The sequence below is a fragment of the Mastacembelus armatus genome, chromosome 5 (assembly GCF_900324485.2).
Source record: "Mastacembelus armatus chromosome 5, fMasArm1.2, whole genome shotgun sequence".
NCBI lineage: Eukaryota > Metazoa > Chordata > Actinopteri > Synbranchiformes > Mastacembelidae > Mastacembelus > Mastacembelus armatus.
This window is the reverse complement of record NC_046637.1, coordinates 25,761,714-25,784,901: the sequence shown is the minus strand read 5'-3', so window position 1 is coordinate 25,784,901 and position 23,188 is coordinate 25,761,714. Positions and strand designations below refer to the sequence as shown.

At 43.5% G+C, this 23,188-nt stretch overlaps 1 protein-coding gene across 5 annotated transcripts in view; it reads right to left on the bottom strand.

Moving 5' to 3' along the window:
- Nucleotides 1-12: 12 nt before the first annotated feature.
- Nucleotides 13-23,188, bottom strand: part of srgap2 (SLIT-ROBO Rho GTPase activating protein 2) — a 49,100-nt gene continuing 25,924 nt past the window's right edge. The window contains exons 1-23 of one of the 5 annotated variants that reach the window (XM_026306684.1): nucleotides 22,577-22,745; nucleotides 21,139-21,331; nucleotides 16,441-16,603; nucleotides 13,728-13,790; nucleotides 12,387-12,602; nucleotides 11,915-12,043; nucleotides 11,087-11,308; nucleotides 10,888-10,989; nucleotides 10,587-10,784; nucleotides 10,366-10,450; nucleotides 9,812-9,839; nucleotides 9,540-9,570; nucleotides 8,862-8,922; nucleotides 8,555-8,632; nucleotides 8,305-8,439; nucleotides 8,113-8,218; nucleotides 6,302-6,526; nucleotides 5,294-5,376; nucleotides 4,741-4,939; nucleotides 3,879-4,016; nucleotides 3,512-3,728; nucleotides 3,304-3,414; nucleotides 13-3,221 (exon numbers count right to left, since the gene is read on the bottom strand). In XM_026306684.1, the coding sequence (XP_026162469.1) occupies nucleotides 2,655-3,221; nucleotides 3,304-3,414; nucleotides 3,512-3,728; nucleotides 3,879-4,016; nucleotides 4,741-4,939; nucleotides 5,294-5,376; nucleotides 6,302-6,526; nucleotides 8,113-8,218; nucleotides 8,305-8,439; nucleotides 8,555-8,632; nucleotides 8,862-8,922; nucleotides 9,540-9,570; nucleotides 9,812-9,839; nucleotides 10,366-10,450; nucleotides 10,587-10,784; nucleotides 10,888-10,989; nucleotides 11,087-11,308; nucleotides 11,915-12,043; nucleotides 12,387-12,602; nucleotides 13,728-13,790; nucleotides 16,441-16,603; nucleotides 21,139-21,331; nucleotides 22,577-22,622 (3,396 nt within the window). In that variant the 5' untranslated portion in view covers nucleotides 22,623-22,745 and the 3' untranslated portion in view covers nucleotides 13-2,654. Of the gene's footprint in view, nucleotides 3,222-3,303; nucleotides 3,415-3,511; nucleotides 3,729-3,878; nucleotides 4,017-4,736; nucleotides 4,940-4,968; nucleotides 5,176-5,293; nucleotides 5,377-6,301; nucleotides 6,527-8,112; nucleotides 8,219-8,304; nucleotides 8,440-8,554; nucleotides 8,633-8,861; nucleotides 8,923-9,539; nucleotides 9,571-9,811; nucleotides 9,840-10,365; nucleotides 10,451-10,586; nucleotides 10,785-10,887; nucleotides 10,990-11,086; nucleotides 11,309-11,914; nucleotides 12,044-12,386; nucleotides 12,603-13,727; nucleotides 13,791-16,440; nucleotides 16,604-21,138; nucleotides 21,332-22,576; nucleotides 22,746-23,188 lie in introns of those variants that run through there. The other 4 variants (XM_026306682.2, XM_026306683.2, XM_033325214.1 and 1 more) reach the window with 4 other exon arrangements.

The following is a 23,188-nucleotide window of genomic DNA, read 5'->3' as shown; positions in this document are numbered from 1 at the left end:
AGAGTATTTATAGCAAGCAATGTTTATTAAAAAACAGATCTACTACAATAACTACACATAGAATTATATAAGGCCTATTTGATTAAACTACTATTGCTATTACTGTACAATATTGTACCAAAAAAAAAGAGTGTACCTCTGTAATGTACAACATTGTATATACAAAGTACATCTGAACACAGGATTCTCCAGTAATACAGAGACAGCTATAAATAGATTTGACATTACAGTCTTTTTTTTTAGTTCTGCTGTTTTCAAATTGACACAAAAATGCATATTTAACAATATTTAATTCAGACATATCATCCCCACGCAGTTAGTCCACACGCAAGCCAAGTTGTTCAAGTGCATGTTGATTGATTTGAGATCACAGAGAGTCCCAGCTCCCCTTGACAGCACAGCTAGGACAAAACACACCAACCACCAACATGCATGTCTGTATGTGTGAGAGTGTGTGTGTGTGTGTGTGTTGATAAGCTGAGTTCGTCTTTCACCACAAACACTCTCACAGTCACAGTCCCTCCAGCTGTCATGATGAGGTATGAGCAACACAAATAAACCAGGTAAAACACAAATACTATACAGAGATTAAAAATAACCTTAACAAGTATAACTCATTACCTGGTAGAAAACTTACAGGAATGCAGTATATGCTGTTTTTTTTCTGTTTTTTTTGTTTTGAGGAAAGAGAAAAGGCGTGACAGAAGGACACCTGCATCAATTTAGTTCAATATTTTTTCCACAGGGTGAAATACTAGGCTTTATTAAGTTAACCCTTAAAGGCAGGTCTCCATATTTGAAATCAGTGTCTGCAAAATGATTCACAAATTCATTAATTCATCATTAGATCGAATTAGAGACACATCAGAAAAAAGACATGCATACAAATTAAGACATAGGATTTGGGTTTTCTCATCCCCTCTACATTTAAAGCTGGTCTCACTGGTGCTTTCACAGCAGTGACTGAAGACAAGACATTTCATGTATCCCTGCAGGCTATTCATCTGCTCACATGTACACAGTGCATATTTATTCAGCACTAAGACTGCTGCTGCTGCTGCTGCTGCTCCAGCCCATTGGAGAAGTGTTTTTTTTCTTTGTGTCTCCACACAATTGTTGATGTTGGGTTGCATCCCTTTATGATGGGTGGGCAGGGGTGGGGTGAGGTGCATACATACTCTACGTCCATGCATGCTCACACTGAAGCACACACACACACACACACGCATGCACACACCCAGACATCTACACATTTCCACATTTCACCATAAAAGATTCTGAGCAGTAATAAACAACTGTGGAAAAAAGTACTAATAAAGGAAATTTTGCTTAAGAGCCGCACTGGATGAGGTGGTTGGTTGTGCTCCTATCTAAACACACTCAGAAGGATCCTCAGCTCCATGCTTCCAGTTATCATCATGATTATTAAACATACATACACACCATTAGAATAATAAAACATTTTTACTGTTAAGTCTTACGTATATAGTTAAAGGAACAAGCTGTAATTTTGAAGTCGTTCTATAGCTGGTACTGCAGATACATATAAACCGATGCAATCAGCCAGCTTGCCATTGTGGCTGCTGTTTATGGCCCCAGCATGCAAGGTAAACCTGAAAGGTGTTTAGCTGCCACATAACACCATCACACACAAATCTGGGAAATTGTGTGTGTATGTGTACAGTCCAACATTACATATAAAAATGCTGGGTTTCAGTGGTCCCCTACACACATAGTAGAGCTGCAGGAGAGAAGCAGCATCATGCCTCAAACCACCAGCTTTCATCATTTTATTGCTATATATGGATTTAGAATTACTGTTATCCATGTTAGGTGTTATGCTCCTGCTGTGGCACAAGTACTGAACAGTAATTAATAAAAAAAAAATCATCAACATATCAAACACTGCAGGAACAAATAAAATAAAGCTCTTGATCATGACTTGCACTGATATTTGGCCCAGTTTTCTTTCCTTTCATCACCTAAAAGTCCACCTTTTCCTGCGGTCCTCCCCCCCTGAGGCAGCAAGTCAGTTGTGTTTCATTTCTACACGGAGCGAAAGCTTTGCATTTCACAGTCTATCCTCAGGAATCAAACACTCACTTCCAGTCCTCTAGTTATGGGGTGATTATAAAGGAAAAAAAACCTGTCATGTTTCTACTATACAAAAATCAAACAGTGCTTTTTGTTCCTCACTTAGATCTCTGTTTAAAGGCAAGTAACACTCTTGCATGCCCACTCAAACACAATTTCAAACATCACAAACTAGTGTAAGTAAGCTCCTGGTGCTGTATTTCTGTAGGTGTCCATCCTGAGTCCTGTTCCCTTGTGAAAGAAGTGATCCCTGGAATCTCAGTGGTGGCAAAAAAAAAAAAAAAAAGAAGTATCTGAGGGATGATCACTAATCTACGTCATGTGGTAGCTGACCTGTTGTAAGCAGAGCTGCCAGGAAAAAAAAAAAACAGGAAAAAAATCTTGACACTCTAGAAGGGAACATGGTGTCTTAAGTACTCACCTGGACACCAAGAGGTGAATGCTACACATGAGTAGTGGGTTAGGGGTCTTATGTGACACAAATGAAGTGCTTCTAGCACCTAGTAAGAATTGTGAGAAGAGTTTGTAAGAATCAGTGTAGTGGTTCAGACTGTGGGGTCCTAGGCTGGGCAGGATTTGTCGTTAGACTGGGGTGAAGGTGGAGGAGGAGGAGGAGTGTGAGGGAGGGAGTGTGTGTGGCCTGCTGGTGGAGGAGGAGGTGTAGGGGGGACAGTGGAAGTTGGGGAGCCCATTGCTGGACTGCCACTCCCTCCTCCGGTCTTTGGGAACACCACTGGCTTGGGCCTTGTTGCCGGAGGGCGCAGCTCTCTAAAGGAAGGAACAGAGGAGGAGAGGGAGGTAGAGGACACAGAGGGAGATGTGGAGGAGGGCAGGGGGCTCCGCGGCTGGCTCTTGGCGGGGCGGAAGGAGGAGGGTACATCGCTGGCAGAAGAGGCACTGCGCTGAAGCGGGTGGGCATTTGAGGACCCTCCTTCATTGTCTCGCATCAGACGGGAGTGGAGTGGACTAGATGGCTCAGAGGCACCACCTCCTCCACCGCCCCCTACACCTTTAAGCTGCTCCAGTGTGTCCAGCACCACATCAGGGGTATGTGTATGTTTGGAGGTGCTTTGTCTTTCTATTTTACTGAGCTCATTCAGGGTGGAGCTCATCGTTGACTCGATATCCTGTAACATAAGAGGAACAATAAGTAAATGCAGTTAAATGAAGTTACAGACGAGGCGGAAAGTTAGTAAGTGAGAGTAGTACCGGTGAACTGTGCTCCACCTGGGCTATGACCTCAGGGTCCAGTGGTCTGTGGTTACTGAAGCTCTTAGAGCGCCCTGCTGTAGTTGTCTTCCTTAACTGTGGACTCTCCACCTAAATGTTCATAACGTCCTCAGTTTCAACAAACCGGTCCATTCACCATATTATTTTATGGAAGACACATAAAATAATATTACAAGGGTTACAGTACCTTGGTCTTGAGAGAGGAGTGGCGTGTGACCGAGTTCAGAATGCTGTGAGCGCTGACGGGTCGCTTGTCTCCAGTTTCTTTCACTAGAGCGCTGCCAACAGGAAGAGAAGCTGTTCTCACCCCTCCTCCCCCTCCACTTGTGCCTGGACTCGTACTGTCACTGTCTGAGCTGCGGAAAGTTCTTCGAATGTTCCCGGGCTCTGGACGTTTCCTGAGTCTGAATGAAAGAAATATTTCAGTTACATTTTTCATTTATTTTCGGTGTCATGATCAACTTTAAGGGGTCAAGACCACAACAGATTTTGGAAGTACAATTAAATTTAATATGATTGATTTGATTTATCCATCAAATCAGCAGTAAACCCACTTGTTCAGGTTGGCTAGATAGATGTCAGCCACATGAGCTCCAGTAGGAGAGGCAGCACTGCCTCTAGTGGACACCCTCTCCTCCAACAGGTCCCTGGAGTCAACATCAGGTTTTGGACTTCCCCGTCCCCCATCAGCCCTGAAACAAACAGTCCATAGTTTATAAACCACTGCTAGGAAAGAGAAAGCTTTATTGCACCTTTACTTCTGGGAAGCAAACACTCAATGGTCTATTGTTAACTCACATCGACAACACGATGATATAAACCATTTTTCTACTGCAGTAGGTGAATAATTCAAACATGAACACCAATTAAAGGGGAATTCCTGCATAGTTTATGACAGCTAGTGAAGATAACATTTGACTCACTGTGTACTGTAGAGTTTTGGGAAATGCAGACCAACAATTCAACCTCACATTAACATTCACGCAGCTCTTGAGCTGGGGTCTCAGTGCAGTGTGTACTATGTAATTTTATTTTTTCAGTCAGGAAACCTGGGGAGCTAAACCACCTTACTTGTGTTTGCTACTGGCTAGCATGCACACAAGTGTGAAAAAAAACCTTACACATAAGTAAACAGACCACACTGCCCACAAACATACACGGAGTAAAGCTGACAAGGAAATTGATCTGCTGCGATATGCAGTTCGTACCAGAGCTTGGGGATTTCCACTCCACTGTTTTCTGTGTTTATTTTTGGTCAGACTAATGAACAGTTGATTTCTATGTATGTTTTTTTGTGGAAGGCTCTTTGCCCAGAGTTCACTTTCCCCTAAATTAAAAATATTATGATTAATATCAATTTCCTTTTAAAAACAGTGTGAGATTTCTGATGAAGACTAGGATTGGAACATATCTTACATGTCTTGCACCACAATGTACTGGTGTGGCACCAGTCCATCCACTCCATTGTGTCGTCCCTCCCACCAGTAATCAGAGGCTCGCTGGTACAGAAGCAAAGAGGCGCCCTTCTTGAAAGACAGCTCCCGACTGGTCCGCCCGGAGTAGTCGAACCGAGCGATGGCTTCGATCGGGTCTGACTCTGAAACAGCCAAGGAGCCTGAGATTCAGAGGAAGGTGGACAGTGACAGGAAGTGACAGGGAAGCAGAAGGCAAAAGGAGGCAGCAACAGACAAGAGAGAGGTGGAGGAGAGGGGGGGCCAGGTTAGTGCCTAGCAGGTTAACGCTGCTGTATTTGGTGAGGTTAAAAAACGCTGAGCAGCAACAAAGCAGCAAAATAAACAAGTTTACTGTGAGCAGGATTGTGAGCTTTTTAAAAGGTTAAAGCCACAGTAACTGGTGAGGAAAGCAGGGTGAGAGCCAATAAACTGGTGAGAAGCAGAAACTCGTCTCAAGAGGAAACTAGTGCCATGGAGTAGATTTAATATGTGTGTGATATGTGTGTGTTACTCACCATCCTCGCTGGTGTTTTGGCTGACACAGGTGGTGTCAGGTGCAGGCTCTTCCACAAGGGGGGGCTCACAGTGTGGACTGTCACTAAGGTGAACAGAGGACAGGAGAGGTTATAGGATACATCTATAAAAAGTCTCAGCCTGACGACACGTGTTGATGACTCAAAGCCTGAGCTCATATCTCTCCATTAAGTCACACTTTTGTTGCTTTTGCTGGCTGTCGTTACCGCCCCAGGCACCAGAGACCAAAAGGAAAGTGTCCTAGTTGTAATCACTCTTTAAATCCTTTTTAAACTATTTGATTTCTCTGTGTTCTATCCCACATGCCACAGGGTCCTCCTCCAACATGGATGCCCACTTTGTTTCTCAAAGCCTGTTCTACCTGTTTTTCTGCTTGAAAAATCGAAAAACCTTCATTTAGCAATATATGATATTTTTTAGTCTAAAATAAAGAAATCAGACCTTTATACACTAAATGTGAATTATCTGAAAATGCATGCAAACTCCCAATACTGCAAAACTACGTGGGTGTAAGAAAGCCCAGCGATGCCAGAGGGGTAATATTTTCTGTCTACACTTTATAAAGTCCAGGCTGAATGTTGCTCCTCTAGCATGACTTATAGTCTAAACATATGCACTGACTGGCTGCAATCATAACTGGAGCCAGGGCTTGTCATTGCAGTAAAATTGAAAGTTGGCCCTTGTGTACATTGTGCTGAGTGTGTGCTTGCTGCGCTGTCTCGGCCTGATGTGGTCAGGTGGTACTTTAATCTCTTGGAGGATAAGCTGATCCATGTGGCCCCCTGGCCCTGAGCGGAGCAGACAAGCTGAGCCAACTCCCCCCTTTGCCCACCATCACTCCACAGCAGCCACTCCTAAATCCCTGTCCCATTCTCTCCTCCTCATCTCATAGTCACTGCAGGTTAGACTGGACATGGGAGCTTCATAGTTCATACCCATCAAGTGTATCACACTCCCCTCTTGTTTACAGTCTCATCCCCAGCCCTCACCAAAAGTCATCTCCTGATCCAGGGATGGTATAGATGGGGCCTTGAAGGTCCTGTGATCCAGGAAAGATGGCTTCATTGTGAATTATGATAGTTTTAATGAGCTCATTGACGTGGGCCTGGCAGGAGACCTGGTCGTGGCCCTCAGGGACAGACATCAGGGTGGGACCGAAGCAGATGGCCAGGTTGTAGGGGTCCATCATGTTCTCTTCACTGTAATTAGACAGGCTGGGCAGAAAGGAAAGCAGAGTTGCGTTTGCGACATTATCTCATTCTTTTCTCTAAACATATACTTTATGCAAAACCAACAAAGCACACAAACAACCATCACATGGTATTTACAGCCTACAGCACCACCTGCTTGTAAATATACTCTGAAAGTAGCATTCATTTCTTTTATCTGATGAGGTGACGGACACCGATCATGGGTGTGTGTGATTCAATGTGCAAGAAAAAGCAGGAGCAGAGTAAATCACTTCACCAAAAGCAGCTCTCATTCAGTCTGGGATCACTTGACTTAACCAAGGAGGCTCAGATTTCAGCTCTCTTGATTCTTTATGACTTTCACTCCCTTTTGCTACGTCCCTTTGCTGCTAGGCTTTGTCATGGAGTGGACACCTTGGAATGTGTGCTGGAAATGTGTATAAAATGTCCAAGGACATATGCAAAGTTGTTCTGATATTACTTTTGATTCATAATTACTTCAGCTGATTTTCCACCATGTGAGTTTTGTTCGTCTTTTTAAAAAGCTAAGGTTTGTGCCTGATGTGAAACTGTAAATGATATTACCCTATGCAAATAAACACGACCTAAAGTGGGAGAGAGATTATTTCTCAGAGAGGCAAGCTTCCAACTCCTTGAGTAATAAAGTGATAGAAACATTCTTTGCACTTTGGACTTTCATTAGAGTCCCTAACTTCCCACAAAGGTCAAAGGATGTTTAGATTTGGTGTGAGAAGGGCAAAGGGAGACCTTCTGATCTCATTGGAAACTATTGCATGTGTATGGGTTAGTAGATGGGAGAGAGAGGAGGCTCTATTACTAAACTGCTAAGAAAGCTTCAGGTTTTTCACTCGTTATGTTAAATTATGTATCACTGTACTGATCTCACTGAGCCTAGAGTCATTTATTTGATCAATATGCTGTAAGTGATAGCACCATTTTTGAGGTTTATGGTGATTAATGCAAGAGGACTAACGCACACTGAAAGATGGTTTTATGTGCATTGGTTGATACTGGAGGTGAATATTTTACTGTGACACATAGGCACTGATCAAAAACAGTCTAGTGGCAGAGATTTAATAAATATTATAGGAACAGTAACACAAACTTTTTAGCGTGTAGTTTGTCCCCCGAGACTGTGTTTATATTTTTGCTGGTTTCATTCTGTTTTTGAGAAAACAGCTTTTGATATTTAGCTACTACTTTGGTACCATAGAATTGTTTGTGCGGTCTTCCTGATATAAATTGTCCATGCTAAGCATGTTTTGGTTGTTGTCTGAAAATATATCAGAAGATGCTGCGTCTTTTGGATGGTACACTTCAGCCATGAGGATGTTCAGAAACTCAAATATAAAAATTGGTGATTACCATATTTTCGTACTGACACACTGCTGATAGCAATACAATGTGTTACTGACTTTGTAACTGTAAATCAGTTCTTTGACCGTTTTCCTGTCATCTCATGCCATAAATAAATTACAGCCACAAGAATCTGGCAATCATTTTAATGACAGAGCATCTATACATTGATTATTTATCATTTCCTTAGCTCTGGTATCTTGCCGTGTGTGTGCATGTGTCCTGCCACTCACTGGTTGAGGAAGGCAAACAGGTATCTCATGATAATGAGGGTTTTGCTCGGCAGAGACTGCAGAACCTTCTTGATGTGGACTGCTCGCTCCTGCAGACTCTCCATTGCTGGAAAAGAACACAGCCACGACACCCAAGAGATTAATCACACAAACAAGCACACACAAAATGAGACAAAACTGCACAGCACTTACAAACACAGGATATGAGGTCATGGAAGACTTCCTTAGGGAAGAGGGCATGGTCCAGTCCTCTAAAGTACAGCTTCAGGACACCAGCAATAGAGTCCAGGTCATGGTCATTCTGGTCCCCTGCCAGCGGGTCCTCACCTACATCCGGAGAAGAGAGAGAGGAGAGAGGAGGGAGGAGGAGGGAGTGGGTGAGAAGCGATAATAAACACGCTTTGTTTAAAATGCTTGTTTCTTGCAGAAACTGTAGTTGTACCTCTCTCAAATGCATTCTTGATGTCGTTGACTTCCACCTGAGAGCCTGACACTCTGAAGATGCCCTCATGTTGCAGGCCTGCATAAACAAAAATAAAGAGGTGCTTTAAATCAAGACTTGCTTTCAATTTCAGAATGTTATAGTCCTGGAGAGTTTATGTTTTTGTAGTTTTAAGCTAAAAAGTTCAGATTAAATTTCCAGTATAATTTTATCAAGAACCAATCACACTTGACATAACGATACAACCAATCAGTGCACAGGAAACGCTGATGCTAAACCTATCACTTCACTGGAGAATTTTGCTCACCATGGCGACTGATGAAGCGGATGCAGCTCTCAACCATCAGAGGAATGGCCTCACCAGAATCCTAAAACAGGGAGGAGAGGAATTACTCCAGTTTAATAGAGACGAGACAGCATACTGGTTTGAAACACGGCACGCTTCACGTCAGGACGATTTCTGCACACACATCTGAACACACACATGCATCGATGCACACATTTAGGAGGAATGGGTATCAGACATGGGGGCGAGAGGGTGGGTGCAGTCCCCAGCTGTTGCTAGGAGACAGTGCATTTCCAGCTTCCCCTTTGTTTGTTTGGGGTTTCTCGAAATTTCTGGGAGGTGAGGCTGGGGAATGTGTGTTGGACTGTATATGCACCCTTTGTTATGCAAACAGAATTACACTTTCATATGTCGCACTTTGACTGTAATTTTGAAATGAGCAACCGATTTCTCTGTGAAGTCAGAGCTATAGTCCAAAACACAAATCATCCACAAGGGGGAGCCACAAACATGAAACTTCCCTAGGGAGAAGTTTCTTTTAATCATTAATGTGTTATTTTAGATTGCAGGACAGCAACAGACTGTTCTGCCTCCACTGTTAATATAGATGTGTGTATTCCAGGTGTCCATGCATCCTGCTACAGTGACAGAAGCAAACAGCCACTCAGAAACAAGCATATGCACACTTTTGATAATTACCTGCTTCCGTACTGTCGAGTTTCTCCGTCCACTACACAGAGAGAAAGAAACAGCACTCTGTCATTATGTCTCCAGAGAAAGCCTATTTATACTCACAACTTTGGTAATACTCCATTTGTATACACAGACACATATGCACATGTGTTGAGAGCATCTATAAAGCATGACAGGGAAAATAATACCCCTTGCTGCCAAGAAATCAAGCTGAAACACTGCTATGGCATATGCAAGTGTGTGAGTGTGTGCATATTTCCTTCCTTCACCACACCTACCTGGCAAGGCAACAGTCAGTCTTCTGACCTAAAGGAGGGAGAAACAGGAAGAGGGGGAGGGGAGCGAGAGGGGGAGGGAGGTTGTGACAGAAAAGCGTGAGTGAGATAGGCAGTAATAACAGGAGGAGGACATGAGGAGACTGATTCACATGGAACAGAGACAAGGAAACAAACTCTCCACTTAAGCTATACACAGTTTTCCTGTAAGGTTGTGGAAAATCAGACACATTCAGCCCGGAGGAACAACCCCCCCCCCCCCCTCCTTGCACTTAAACACACAGCTGTATCCACATATGGTCACTGTCACTGTGACCTAATCCTCCACACACTCAACACACACTTGTGATTATCTGATATTTTCAATTCTGCTTCCATGCATACAAGTTCTGATGTGTCCCATTGCATCATTCATATCTCTGTTCTGATCCCTAATCTGCCCCTGGGCACAACAGTGTTCCTGAAACCGTCTCCTTCCAGCGCCATCACACACCCACACTAACACGACACAAGGACAATGTCGAAAAGGTATGAAGGACACTGGCAGTCCCACTCACTCTCTCCCATGGTCTTCTGGATGAGGTCATGCTTGGAGTCCAGCTTGGTGATCAGGTTCCTGCCTTCCAGAAACTCTTTCAGCTTCTACAACATATAACACACACATGTCACATCACACTCACGTGTAACTGCAGTAAGGATTACAGCTTTGTCAGTCAGAGCCTTGATGCTCATTAATGTTTCTGAGAAATCATTTATGACCATAACAAAAGGCACTGACCGTAAAGTAAAACTGCTCAGTCTCCTGCTGATTGGCCCGTCGCTTGGCCAGGCTAGGCTTGCTGAGATATGATTCACTGAAAGTGGACTTGACCGATTCCATGCTGTTGCTGTGGTGGAAGCACTCAGATACATCGTAGTCCTCCACTGTTACCATGTCTTGGATGGTGGACAGTGTGGCCTCCATGGTTTTCTTCACCTGACAGGCAGTAAAGAGGAGAACACAAGATTCAAGTCAAAAGATGTGATCAGCACAAGAGAACAGATGTGTTAATATTAGAGGAGATCAAAAGATGTCTGACCTCTTCATTCTCAATTTTAAGTGTGGAGAGGCGGGACTGCAGCTGCTGACATCTCTGGAGCAGCTCCCCTTCCAGCGGCTGCTGTGCACACATCACTCCCATCTACAAACACACACACACACATAGAGAACATTAACAAAGATAACACTGACATTTAAAAATGCCCCCATTCCAAGAACCACAAACACAAGAACTGTACCATGTCTCCCATGTGTGACTGGAATTCAAAACGAGCAGGTGGACAGAAAACATTGTTGTAGGTCTCCATCAGTTTCTGTTTGTCCCCGTTGGGCTCCAGACTCTCTGCAGCTCCTTCCAGTGTCTCCAAGCCGGTGTGTTTGGACGTCTCGACGTTCTGTTCTGCAGATAAGTAGGTCCTCAGGGCACGGTGCAGGCTGGCATGGTAGCCCAGGTCACAGCACTGCCAAACACATACACATAGAAACACATGGCATCGAATGTAAGCAGCACTGGTTCAGTAAGAGAAAAATGTAACAGAGAGAAAAGAGTCACACACAGTTTTGTGACACTTTCCTGTACAGGTTAGCATTGTCTCCACCTGTCAAACGGCTCTACAGCAAAATCGAAAACATTTTTACAACAAACAAAAACGACTGAGTCAGTGTATTAATGGTGCATCAGAGCACAATTTGTTCAGTGAGCGTGTCAGCACCATCACTCAGAGTGAGGGAATGAACACCTGTCTCTGACTGGGCCATCAGCCCAGCAGGCAGTGAAGCGTTATTATTGAACAATGAAGTGTTTCCATGCTATCTAGATGCTTTGGCCGCTGGCTGTCTATGGGGAACCACTGCACCACTAGTGGCTGGAATGTTGGGAAGCAAAATGACTAAGAAGAGAAAACATGGAGACAGGCAGACCAGTTTACTGACTTTAATAAGTGCACTGAAGCTAATGTGAAGACACTGACCAAGAGGCCACCACTAGCTACCACACACACACACACACACACACACAAAGTATAACAGGTCTACTCAACAGAGTAACAGAGTGTGTTTATACTTACGTCAATGATATCGGAGAGGTCATGGATATAATATTTGAAGACACAGCCGTTGGTAGCCTCAAGAGCTAGCAGGTATTCATTCCTGGCCTTGATGGCCTTCAGCTTGTTCTCTGTGTACTTAGCTTGTCTCTGATAGGAGGGTGAGAATGTGGGATAAGAGTCAGAAGAAAATATAATCAGGGCAGAAGGAAAGAACAAAGGTAATGACAGGGAGAGAGAGGGTCAGGAGGGAGAGGGATAATAGGTGTTAGAGAAGCACCCAAGTATTGATTATAGATAATAAGAAGTGAAGAAGCATGTTGCTGTGACAGGCTCCAGCTGTAGCAGACATGGTTAGCAATGAGCCAGTCATGCACTCATAAATCATTCATTAGACACACATAAGTCCGTGTGACAATAGATGAACCATTTTTAAAACATTTTTTCTTTTCTCCTCCATTTCCCCTCCCCTGCCAGGCCAAGACCTGCTCACCTTCTCTTTCATCTTCTCAATTTTTTTGACACTGGAGCGTCGGACAGGCTTCTCCTCGGTCTTGATGCTGGCCACGGCATCCGGGGAGCGTGGCGTCTGTCGGTCTTCTTGTCGACTGGAGCGTCCCATCTGCTTCTCCTCCTGCTTCTCCGCCTCCTTCAGCTTGGACTCGGCATTGATGCTGTCGGTGTTGTACATGTGGTAGGTCTTCATCACCTGGGAACAAAGATTGAGATTTGTGGGCAATGGTAAATGTCTGGTTTGTTAGTACTGTATGTCTCCTCCAGTTCTGCCTCTGTATCAAGCGTTGGATTATGCCAGTCAGCACCATGGGGAGAGTGGAGCACTGAACAGTACAACACAGACGGATATGTTTTTTAGAAAGAACCTCCAGCGCTGGCACTGGCTGTGTATGACTCAGCCCCCTCTACTGTACAACACTACTGTGTTTGAGCATGGTGGTATGACTTTAATATGCAGAGGTAAACACATGAAACAAGTGTGTGTGTGCAGTGTCAGCCTTCTTCTGGTGACCACCACCAGAGCCATCATTAAACTGCTAAAACCCTCCTCAAAACGCAGCCGTCAGACACTCTAGTCTGTCTATGAGCACACGTGAGCATGTGCGCGTCACTCAAACCAAACCTATTTCTGCCTCTTACGATATGCTATAATTACAGCATAAGACATGCTTTTATGGGCTTGGCTGAGTTGAAGCTACATGGTTGCTTGCTGCTCAGAGTCATGCTGTAGTAGGACCCTTTGCCCACACATGCACAGACAGTGAAACCCGACCTGATGGTGCTGCCACAGTCTCTCTGGCAGTACCATGGACAGGTGTAGCCAGACATAAAATGCCCCTGACAGTGTGGGAAGACTAAAGCCTCAATTGGCAATTTATTAGGTACAGCCAGCTAGAGCTAATGCAGTCTAATTCAGCAGTCCTCCCTTCATAAAGATGATCATATTCAGTTTTTGTTGAAAAGGTTTTAGGAAGGTGTTGATTAAACTTTATGAACAAATTTTGAAGATGCGGTTTGTGCTGCTGAAGTGAATTACATTATATAAACAGGTGTTTCTCCTATTCTGTCCATCTCATTTATATCAATAAATAAGAAAAACATATTAGCTGGTGTAGCTTCACTCTTTAAATCAGATATTTTCAGACTGTAAAGTGGTGAGCAGAATGAAAAAATGCTTAGCTGATGGTAAGAAAAGTGCTAACCCTGGCAGTCGCATTAGTGCAATGCTCTGCATATTGAGCTGTATGAGATACAAGAGATTACAATACAGATTCATGGCTTCACATAAGGTGAGTGTAATATAACTGGGTTCTCTTACCGTGTAAAGCTCGTTAAGAACCTTCATCAGGTCCTCCTGCAGCTGCACACCAACCTCTTTGCTCTGAAGAGGCAGAAAAAGAGAGAGATTAATGTGAATGAAAAGTTTCAGCCACCACCTTAGTGCCTGCAGCTTCTGCTGTCTACTCAATCATATCTCTGTCAACTAACGCCCTCCATACCCACTCAGACACGTGGTCAACCAACTGCCCCATCATCAGTCAACACTAGATCATTTGGCGGAACAGTAGTGGACGAGTTGCTAGTTCAGATAAATGAGCAAGGCAGTAGTGGGTTTGCTGCATGTGGAGTTAGAGGAGGAGGTTACAGATACTGATTGCTAAATGATGGCAGGGAGGCAGAATGAGCAAGACAGAGGACCCGAGAGGATGAAAAAGCCGACGACAGAGAGCGAGATGACAAAGTAGAAGAAAGATACCAAGTGACAAAGTGGGCAGACAGGGAGTACAGGCAGCACCACAGGCAGCACCAGTCTCCAGACATAACTGCTGGGAGCCACTAGTAACTGATGAGTCCGCACACTTTCACAAATGTACACACATACACACAGATGCCTTCATATTCTTGCATAAATATGTGTGGACTTTACCAAGCTATGAAAACAACATTATTCTAACTGTGTTTTAATAATGATGAAAACAGATGCATAAACTAACTACGATATGTGTGCACACTGATTCAGACATGTAGACATGATACATATTTATAATTTGGGGAGGTATATGAATAAAACAGACTTAAATTGAAAGCAGGCAGGTAAAAGAAAGCAAGGGGCAAGTATGAGGGGAAAGAAGGAGAGAGAGAGAAAAGTCAAAGTCAACTCAAAAACAGATAAGCAGAATAAAAGCTTGAATAGACTCCGTCAGCGCATGTTGAGCATCTGTCACAGAAGAGGTATGGACTATATAGCAAGGTGTCAGAGGTGCGTTGATTAAAAAAAGGGTGGTGAGAAGAAAGAGACTGGTGGGGATGTGGAGAAAAGGGAAGTAGAAATCATTATGATGGATTTATGTGGGAGAACTAGAGAGAGCAGAAAGGTCAAGAACAAAAGGATACGTGCTGCAGGGGGGAGAAAGTGACATGGGGGGAGATTTAGGGTAATGTAACAGATGAAAGAGGAGAAAGCATAACCAAGGGTGTCCCGCCCTCTCTCTTTAAAGTGCTGCAGGAAGCTCGTATTAGGTGACAACCAGCCAGACTACAGCCAATCAAAGAGCGATCAGCTTTGACTGAGCCCGCTTATCTATCAACCGTAGATCTTGACCTTTTGCGCTTCTCATCTTGCTTGTGGTCATCTAGTGTGCCTTAGGTGGAGCACAAAATAAACTAGCCACTAGCACGCCTCACTAGCCCTGATGTCTCAGGTACAGGTTAACACCACGTCCTCATTAATACAGTTTGACTGATTAGAGCGTTCTCTCTGAGACTCCTGCTGTTACAACAGTGTGAGTCTGCACAGTTTTCCACCACTGGAAATGTTCTAAATTAACTCATTATCTATTTAATCAGACATCAGCAAAATAAAAATCAGTGTCGATGGCTGAACCAAGAGGGAGAAGTTGAGAAAAAAAGATTTCTCTTGTAATGGTTTTTCAGACAGGCAGTGAAATTAGGTTTGTGTGTGTTCTCGATCAGACTGTAAATGTAGATCAAAGACATTCCACTCACAGACCGCTTCACTTTGCCATCACACACACACACACACACACACACACACACACACACACACACACACACACACACACACACATCTTGCTCTAATTGATTAGATTACATTCTTTTCTTGAAGCTTACCTTAGCTGGCCTCACTAAATGCTTACATTTAATCTTCACCTTAAAGCAATTATAAAAAATACTAAATAAATAATTTAATCTAAGCCCAGGTCTAATTTTAAATGCAGATCAAATATGAGTTAACACATCCTGTGAAGAGATAAAAATATCTTCCCTTGGAGAAATACTCTCACTCACAATATGAGCAGAACAACAAATGATGCAAGTAAATCTAAACATGAAATGTAATTATCTTTATGCATTTACAAAGAATATTCTGCAACCATACAGATAAAATGAGACTCAAAGTATAAAAACATACACACACACTAAATTACTATTCCTTTCTACATGTGATGCATTGCCCTACAGCTTGTGTATTTGATCTAATATATCCAGCCTAAAGATGAATGATTGTCCCAGGGGGAACTCATGCCTGGTATTTGCTCTACAAGGTCACACTAAGGTCTGATCTCCAGAGACATCACTTCATCCCTTCTTTCCTTGTATTCTAAAGACACGCCTTCTTTATGTTCCAATTCTTCCCTTGGTATTTTCTTTTTCTGTGCTTCCTCACCACTTTTTTCCCTTCTCTTTCTTTCTGTCAGGGCAGAGATCAGAGGAGACAAGAAGACTAGTGTATGAAAACCAGACAGCATAAACTCTCCTGGCCTGAGGTTCAGCTGTCAGTCAATATATCAGACAAGACAGAAAACAGCAGGGTAAAAATGTGATGTGGATATATCACATCAGGCTATAGCTGGTGCATTCTCTTGCACCTTCAGTGTCTGAATTAGTCTAAGGAGGAGCACCCATCTACCAGCTGCAACTTTTCAAAACACACCTCCACAAATTGTTATCCATACATTGTGCAGGTTGGACATACTAAATAATAGTATCTATGTGTGTTTGAGTGTTACCTTCTTGAAGAGGCGTCCTGAGTCCTCGCTGATCTGTGCGAAGCGGGGAATGATGTTGTTGAGGTAGAGGTCCGACAGTGTGGCATGGTCACGGCTCTCCCTCTTCACCTGAAGCAGCAACAGGTTCCAGCAGTTCACTGGAGATAAAATGATCTGCTCCTTCCTACAACAGAGAGAGACTAAATATTATTATTATTGTATTATTATTATTCAAGGACCTCCATGCAGAATTTCTGATAAATTACTAGCATAAAGCTCTCTTATTTTCTAAATTCCCATTTTCATATACACAGCAGATTTTTAATGTAAAATGTAGAAACACACTGTTCGACTGACAAGGCAGGAGAAAATATCCAGACAGATTAATACTGAAAAGAGCCATGCTCTCTCTAACACACACGCACGCACACACGCACACACACACGCACACGAGGGCCAATGAGCCAGCCCAAACAGTGGATTCAGCCAGGGTACAAAACCCAGCAGGAAGAAGTAGGACTCCCCACAAGCACAGCTGTCACAGAGAGTAATAAAAGAAAAAGAAGAGAGAGAGAGAGAGCAAGAGAGAGAGAGAAGAGGAAAATAGAGAAAGAGAAGGATTTAAAGACTCTAATGATTTCTCCAAGAGTTTAATAGCTCAGTTTAGTAGCTGCTTCATTGTTTTTTCTCAAGTATCCATAAAGCCATTACACAAACGCAAGCCTGTCAATGCTGTGCTTACAGAACAACACAACCCCTTTCAGAGTGTGTGCATGCAGTTCGTGTGTGTGCATACAGTATGCGTTATGGGTGATCCATGGATAATCTAGTGGGTAAAATGGATTATGAGTGTGTACGTGAATGAAAGAAGGTCTTTGTGTTGTTAAGAGCAGCTTTAACTGGATATAGAAAGCAAAGGGCTGCAAGGCAATTACATCTCTCTCTCTCACACACACACACACACACACACACACACACACACACACACACACACACACACACACACACACACACACACACACACACACACACACACACACACACACGCACATTGCGTCAGGAGAAGTAGAGCAGTGACCCAAGCGCACACAGGGTCAGAGAGACACAAAGTCTTTGACCGAGGGGGTATCTAGGCTAGAGGTGGTGTCCACTGGGAAGGCTGTGTGTGTGTGTGGGAAAATAGGATCTGATAGGATGAGTCCTACACCGTGTCATGATATACTGGTACTGACTGACTGACTAACTATAATAATAATTCCAAGGAAAAGAAAAATGAATACACCTACGCACATAAAAAAGCCAAAATACTGACAACTTCTCGTGAAAAACTTGAGCAATGGTCACACAGGCACATGAGTGTTTGTATCACTTTCTACTCAAACTTCTCCCTGCTGTGTGTTTCTTTTCCGCTGTGTCTGTCTTCATTGGTTGCACAACAATTTCCTTCATCAGAGCAGGGTGACAGTTCCTCTATCTGCTGGTCCGGCTCTCCACCTCCATGTGACATGTCACCCTCAACCCACCACAGATCACAGCCATGGCAACGGCACTGCTGTGAAATGCTCCAACACCCACTATCAACCCCCAACTATCACAAGGTAAACACTGAAATGTCACTGGCCCTCTGAAGGTTATACGGTGTACGCGGGCAATACAGTGAGCCCCTTAATGTGAGATGTCCCAAGTGACTCACATCAGAAGGAAAATGCCAAATGGTTGTTTACATTCGGGATCAAGGCACACAGTATTAAAGGGGGCCTCGCTGCTGGTAGTTTGGTATCACTGATGCTAACTGAACAGGCTAATTGTTGAATATTGAACATTGGCAGCAAACGCCCTGTTAAGACAACACGATACACGTGTTGCAGCATGCTTCATCAATTTGACTGACAGCAGACAGGTTTGGCTTCATGAAATGCAGGTACATGTATAAACAGAACAGAAATTGCACAGCTTAATATAATAAAAAGCCATCTATCATCATTTACATACTGTATTGTGTGACTTTCAGTGGTTTTAACACTGCAGTACTGTTTAAATGTTGTCATTTCCTGTTTTTAACAGCTGCATCACAGTTAAATGTTGATCTGCTAGGCTATCACCTCCTAGTCCTCACTTCAGTTTCAGATTTGGCGATGCATATGAAACCGCTGAGTGGACCAGAGCACCAAATCCAAATCAAAAAGCTGACTCAGAATGGATGTTTCTGAACGAATTGAAGTGAAGGAAAACAGTAAATTTTCAATTCTGAGGAAATTCTTGATACTCAGATAAAGATGTACTGCATTAAAAAAAAAACTTCAGATTTTTGATTTTGTTTGTGTATTTTTCAGGTCTACAAACATTGTTGTGAGGGTAAATAGGAAATGCAGTGGACAGACTTAAATGAGTAATAGCCACAACTGATGGAAAACAGCCATTTTCAGGCCATGTGGTCATACAATCCCAAAAACCACAACGAAGCAATGTGTAGCTATGGGTTGTGTCAGGAGCTGCACCTTATTAACAGAGAGACTGGCCTAATATTTAGCATGAGAGCAGGCTTTGAATCAGCATGCAACTTGTGAGGGCTTCTCCATGTGACCAATCAGCCTGTCAACCTCAGGGCACACACACAATGCAGTTAAACTGTGCAACCCCCCACCACTGCTGTATACAGCCTGCCAAATAGCAGAAATACCAGGGGTCTCCACGGGATCAACACACACAACCCTCACACCCCACATTGCTTGGAGCACCATCAACGGCCATCTGTATGGAGAAAAAGCCACAGGCACATACATACACACACACCTATTCAGACACACACAGAAATACACACACATAACCGGAAAATAGCTGAAATTCCAGCGTGGCACCCAGACTGAGCAGCAGCAGATGCAGGGAGACTGTTGGATACACAGATGTTGGAAAAAGAGATACGCAAAAAAGATAGTGGGCGAGGAACAGAAAACAAATGAACAGTAAAGTAAGAACACTTGTCAGTCAGTGAACTGTGTGTTTTATTGTTGCAGTAGCTGACCTGCTCTACTACACATTGTATTCTTTATCTTCTGCCCTTCTTCTTTTCTGCTCTCCTTCCCTCCCCCAATATGCAACTCGGGGAAACACACAGGCAATTGCCTGAGTATTGATCTGAGCTGGAGGGTGTGTGTGTGTGTGTGTGTGTGTGTGTTTGTAGATGTGTGACTGTTGGAGTGGGTATGTCCTCTTGGCTGGAATTGGGTTTCATTTAGAGGACCTATCGATTCCTTTTAGTCTGTGCCAGCGTGCGTGTCGGGGAGCATGAGGGCCGCCCCCAGCAGATTAATTAATATTTCTGGAAAAGTGCATGATGCGTAAGAAAAAAGAACAGTGCAGGAGAAAAGAGGAAGGTGGCTGCAGAGAAGTGTCACAGTTAACAGGAAGTAAAGAAGAGAGAAAATAAGCTGAGGAGGACAAAGTCCAGTCCTCTGGAGTTTTGGTATTTTTGGAAAATCCAGTCTATCAAAATCTTTTCGCTTCAGCAGCAAAAAAAAAAAAAAAATCACTTACTGGAATAATATCTCTTAGGTAAAATTAAATAAGCATCAAAAATCCTAATTACTCTCTGAGAAACATATGCAATAATTGTCTCATGTAACTAAACCTATGAACATGAATGGTGCTGTATGATCAGTTATCAACCAAAGGAGTAACCTCTGTCCAGCTCCAGCATCATTTTGATGAGTATAGAATTAATGATGAAGTACAGCTTTCCCACAAATCATGACACATTTGGTGCAGCTGCTCTCCATGGGTCGTTTAAAAAAACACAGCACTGCAAAAAAATATGCATTACCATGCAGTGATGACTGCAGAAGCTTACAGATCAGCAGTAATGATCAATCAATGAACAGATGCTTAACAGACACCTGTGTTTTCTCACCCAAATCAAGTCTCTGTTTCACCAAGATGAATTTAAAGTAGTAAAACAATCTCACTGATAATAGACTTTGGTCAGTTTATATATCACAGGATAAAAGATCGAGGAGCAAGGACGCAGCTCAACCAAAAACACCCTCAAAGTATCTGGATTTGTGTGCTAGCAGTTCAGTGTATCCACACACTGCTCTCTCCCACCAGGTAAATTATACAAGATCACATTACACTGCTGAAGCTGATGAGCTTGAGTGCGTGATAGAGCGAGAAACAGAGAGCTAGACTGAGAGAGAGAGGCCTTTTGTGACAGAGAATCCCCCTTTGGGCAAGGTTATCCACACAGCAAGACACTGCAGAACAGTCAGAGCACAAAATCACCACCTGGTCATTGCTGGCAAAAGTTACAGAATTACATGCACACACACACATATACACACAACCATAACTGAAATGAGCATCTTAATGAAATGTACAACAATGAAACCAGTTGGTGTTTCATTAGCTCAAACTGGGAAGCAGTGAGTGATGTAAGTTAGTGTTTTACAGGCCGACACACTCTGTCCCCATCCCTCTCGGCCATCCTTCTGTTTCATTTTCCTGCCTGCTGCTACTTCTCTTTTCTCGGCAATGAGGTCACCGGTCTCTGAAATCCCCAACACTTTTTAGACGGCTAAATATAAAAATTGGCATTCTGAAAGTTTTAAATGGAAGTGTGTTGAAGTGACAGTGTCTTGGGTACTTCAAATTAAATGTATGCAATACCCGAAGTTGTAATAAGTATGAAGCCCAGTGTGCCAGTGGATTATGTGTGTGTCATACTTGAGTAAATGGTCCTTGGTGCTGCGTGTCTTGGTGAGGAACCTCTCAGCCAGCTTTTCTAGGTTGCGGCTGTAGTCCATCTCAATCTCCGCCTTCTTCCTGAAGAAGTCCTGTAGGTCCTGAAGCAGCTGCACCCTCAGCTCACACTGCTGGTCCAGACACTTGAGCTGTTCCACCAGCTGGGCACGGATCTCTGCCAGGGGGGAAAAAAAACAGGGTTGGAGAGAGAAAGAGTTGGAATTTGTCATTCACTTGATTAGTTTAAAAAGCTCCAGGTGTAATCAACACAGTGAAGCCACAAAAGACATCCTACACTTAATGTTTCTTTCCATGCACTTTTAAAATCAAAGGCCTCGTTCCTTTAAAAAAATGTTAACTACATGCAATTATCCATGCAACCTGGAAGTAGGCTGCATACGTTAGTTGACAGTGCAGTGCTATCATTATGATGCATGCCACGACAATGTGTAACTCTAAAGCAGCTTCCTCTTTACAGCTGATGTGGATGAATTTAGATGCAGTGAAAACACCTGGCAGAGGACTGACACATCAGTCTGGAGCCCTGGCTGGAATCCATTCCCTTCCCACCAGCCCACAAAGCACACACACAGCGCATGTGTCTCTACATCATCATATTTCTACACATCGTCTTCCACACACAGAGCTCTCCAGAGGTAGTCATTTATCCCAGCTTATCGCTTTTCATTTTCCTCCTGCCGCCTTCCTCTCTCCCTCCTCCATGCTGCTCTGCAGTCTGGCCTCAAATTAATAGCGTGCACTCAGTGCAGACACACTCAGTAACCATATTCAATCACTGGCTACAAAAACAGTCCTCTGGAGAGTCCTGTCCATTGCAGTTATAGACCAGACCAGGACACACAAAGTGTCCAAAGGAAACTGTGCACTAATGTACGCACCTGACACATACCCACAGTCATGTCTCACTATAGTTGTGAGGACACTCATTAACATAATACTTTCCCTAAACCCTTACCCTTATCTTAATCATCACAGTGAAATAGCTAAACTCAAACCTTAGCCCAACCCTAATTCTGACCTTAACTCTTAAACCAAGTCTTAACTCCCACTTGAAGCTGTGAGGTCCAGCCAGAACATCCAGCAACCCCAAAATGTCCACACAAGAATGGTATCAAACTAAAACGTGTCCACACAACCATAGAAAGACATGTACAAACACACACACGCACAATGGTGATAAGCTGGATCCGTGCTGACAGCTGACAGATTAATGCTATGCTCTCATAGCTGCCTGCCAATGCTGACTAGGCTGCACATGCACCCTTTTAAAGAGTTAAAAACAACACATGCACACACACACACACACACACACACACACACACACACACACACACACACACGTACATTGCAATTGTCTGACTGTACAGAACCATCATGTGTAGTCTACCAAAGCTTTTACCTTTACAACGCTGGCTGTAGAGAAAACGGATGGTTTTGGCCTCCATCGTTGCTGCAGTGCAAAATAAACTTATTGCACACACACACTTTCAAACACACACACATACACACACCCTCATGAGCAGGCAGAGTCTGCCGTCTGTCCAGACGACAGTGGCTGTGATGCTGCCTTTGTGTTTAACAGCTGAGAGTGCAGTTTCTCATTACCACAAAGAGAAGTGGGACATATCTAAATGTGCCCGTGACCACTCTGCTCCTCCCCTGTCTCCCACTTCTCCCTTGTAAACACAGACCTAAACATTGTGCCAACGGCTGTGGCCACTCACACTCATTCTTTACCCATTAAAAATGTTGAGCAGAGGAGTTTTGTAGCCATATGACACTATGGCGCAAACACTCACATGTGCAACAAGATAACTGCATACACACAGCCTGTGTCTGTGATAATGACCTGGTGTGAATATTTGCTTTGACAAAATGTGTTATTGTCTTGTAGTGTGTGCATGTGTGTAATTTCCTCATCACGCAGCATTGTCAGTGATCGAGAGTGAGTCAGTGTCCCACCTCTCAGGGCTGCGAAAGAAAACCTCAAGATGGCGGCCTTGTAATTACA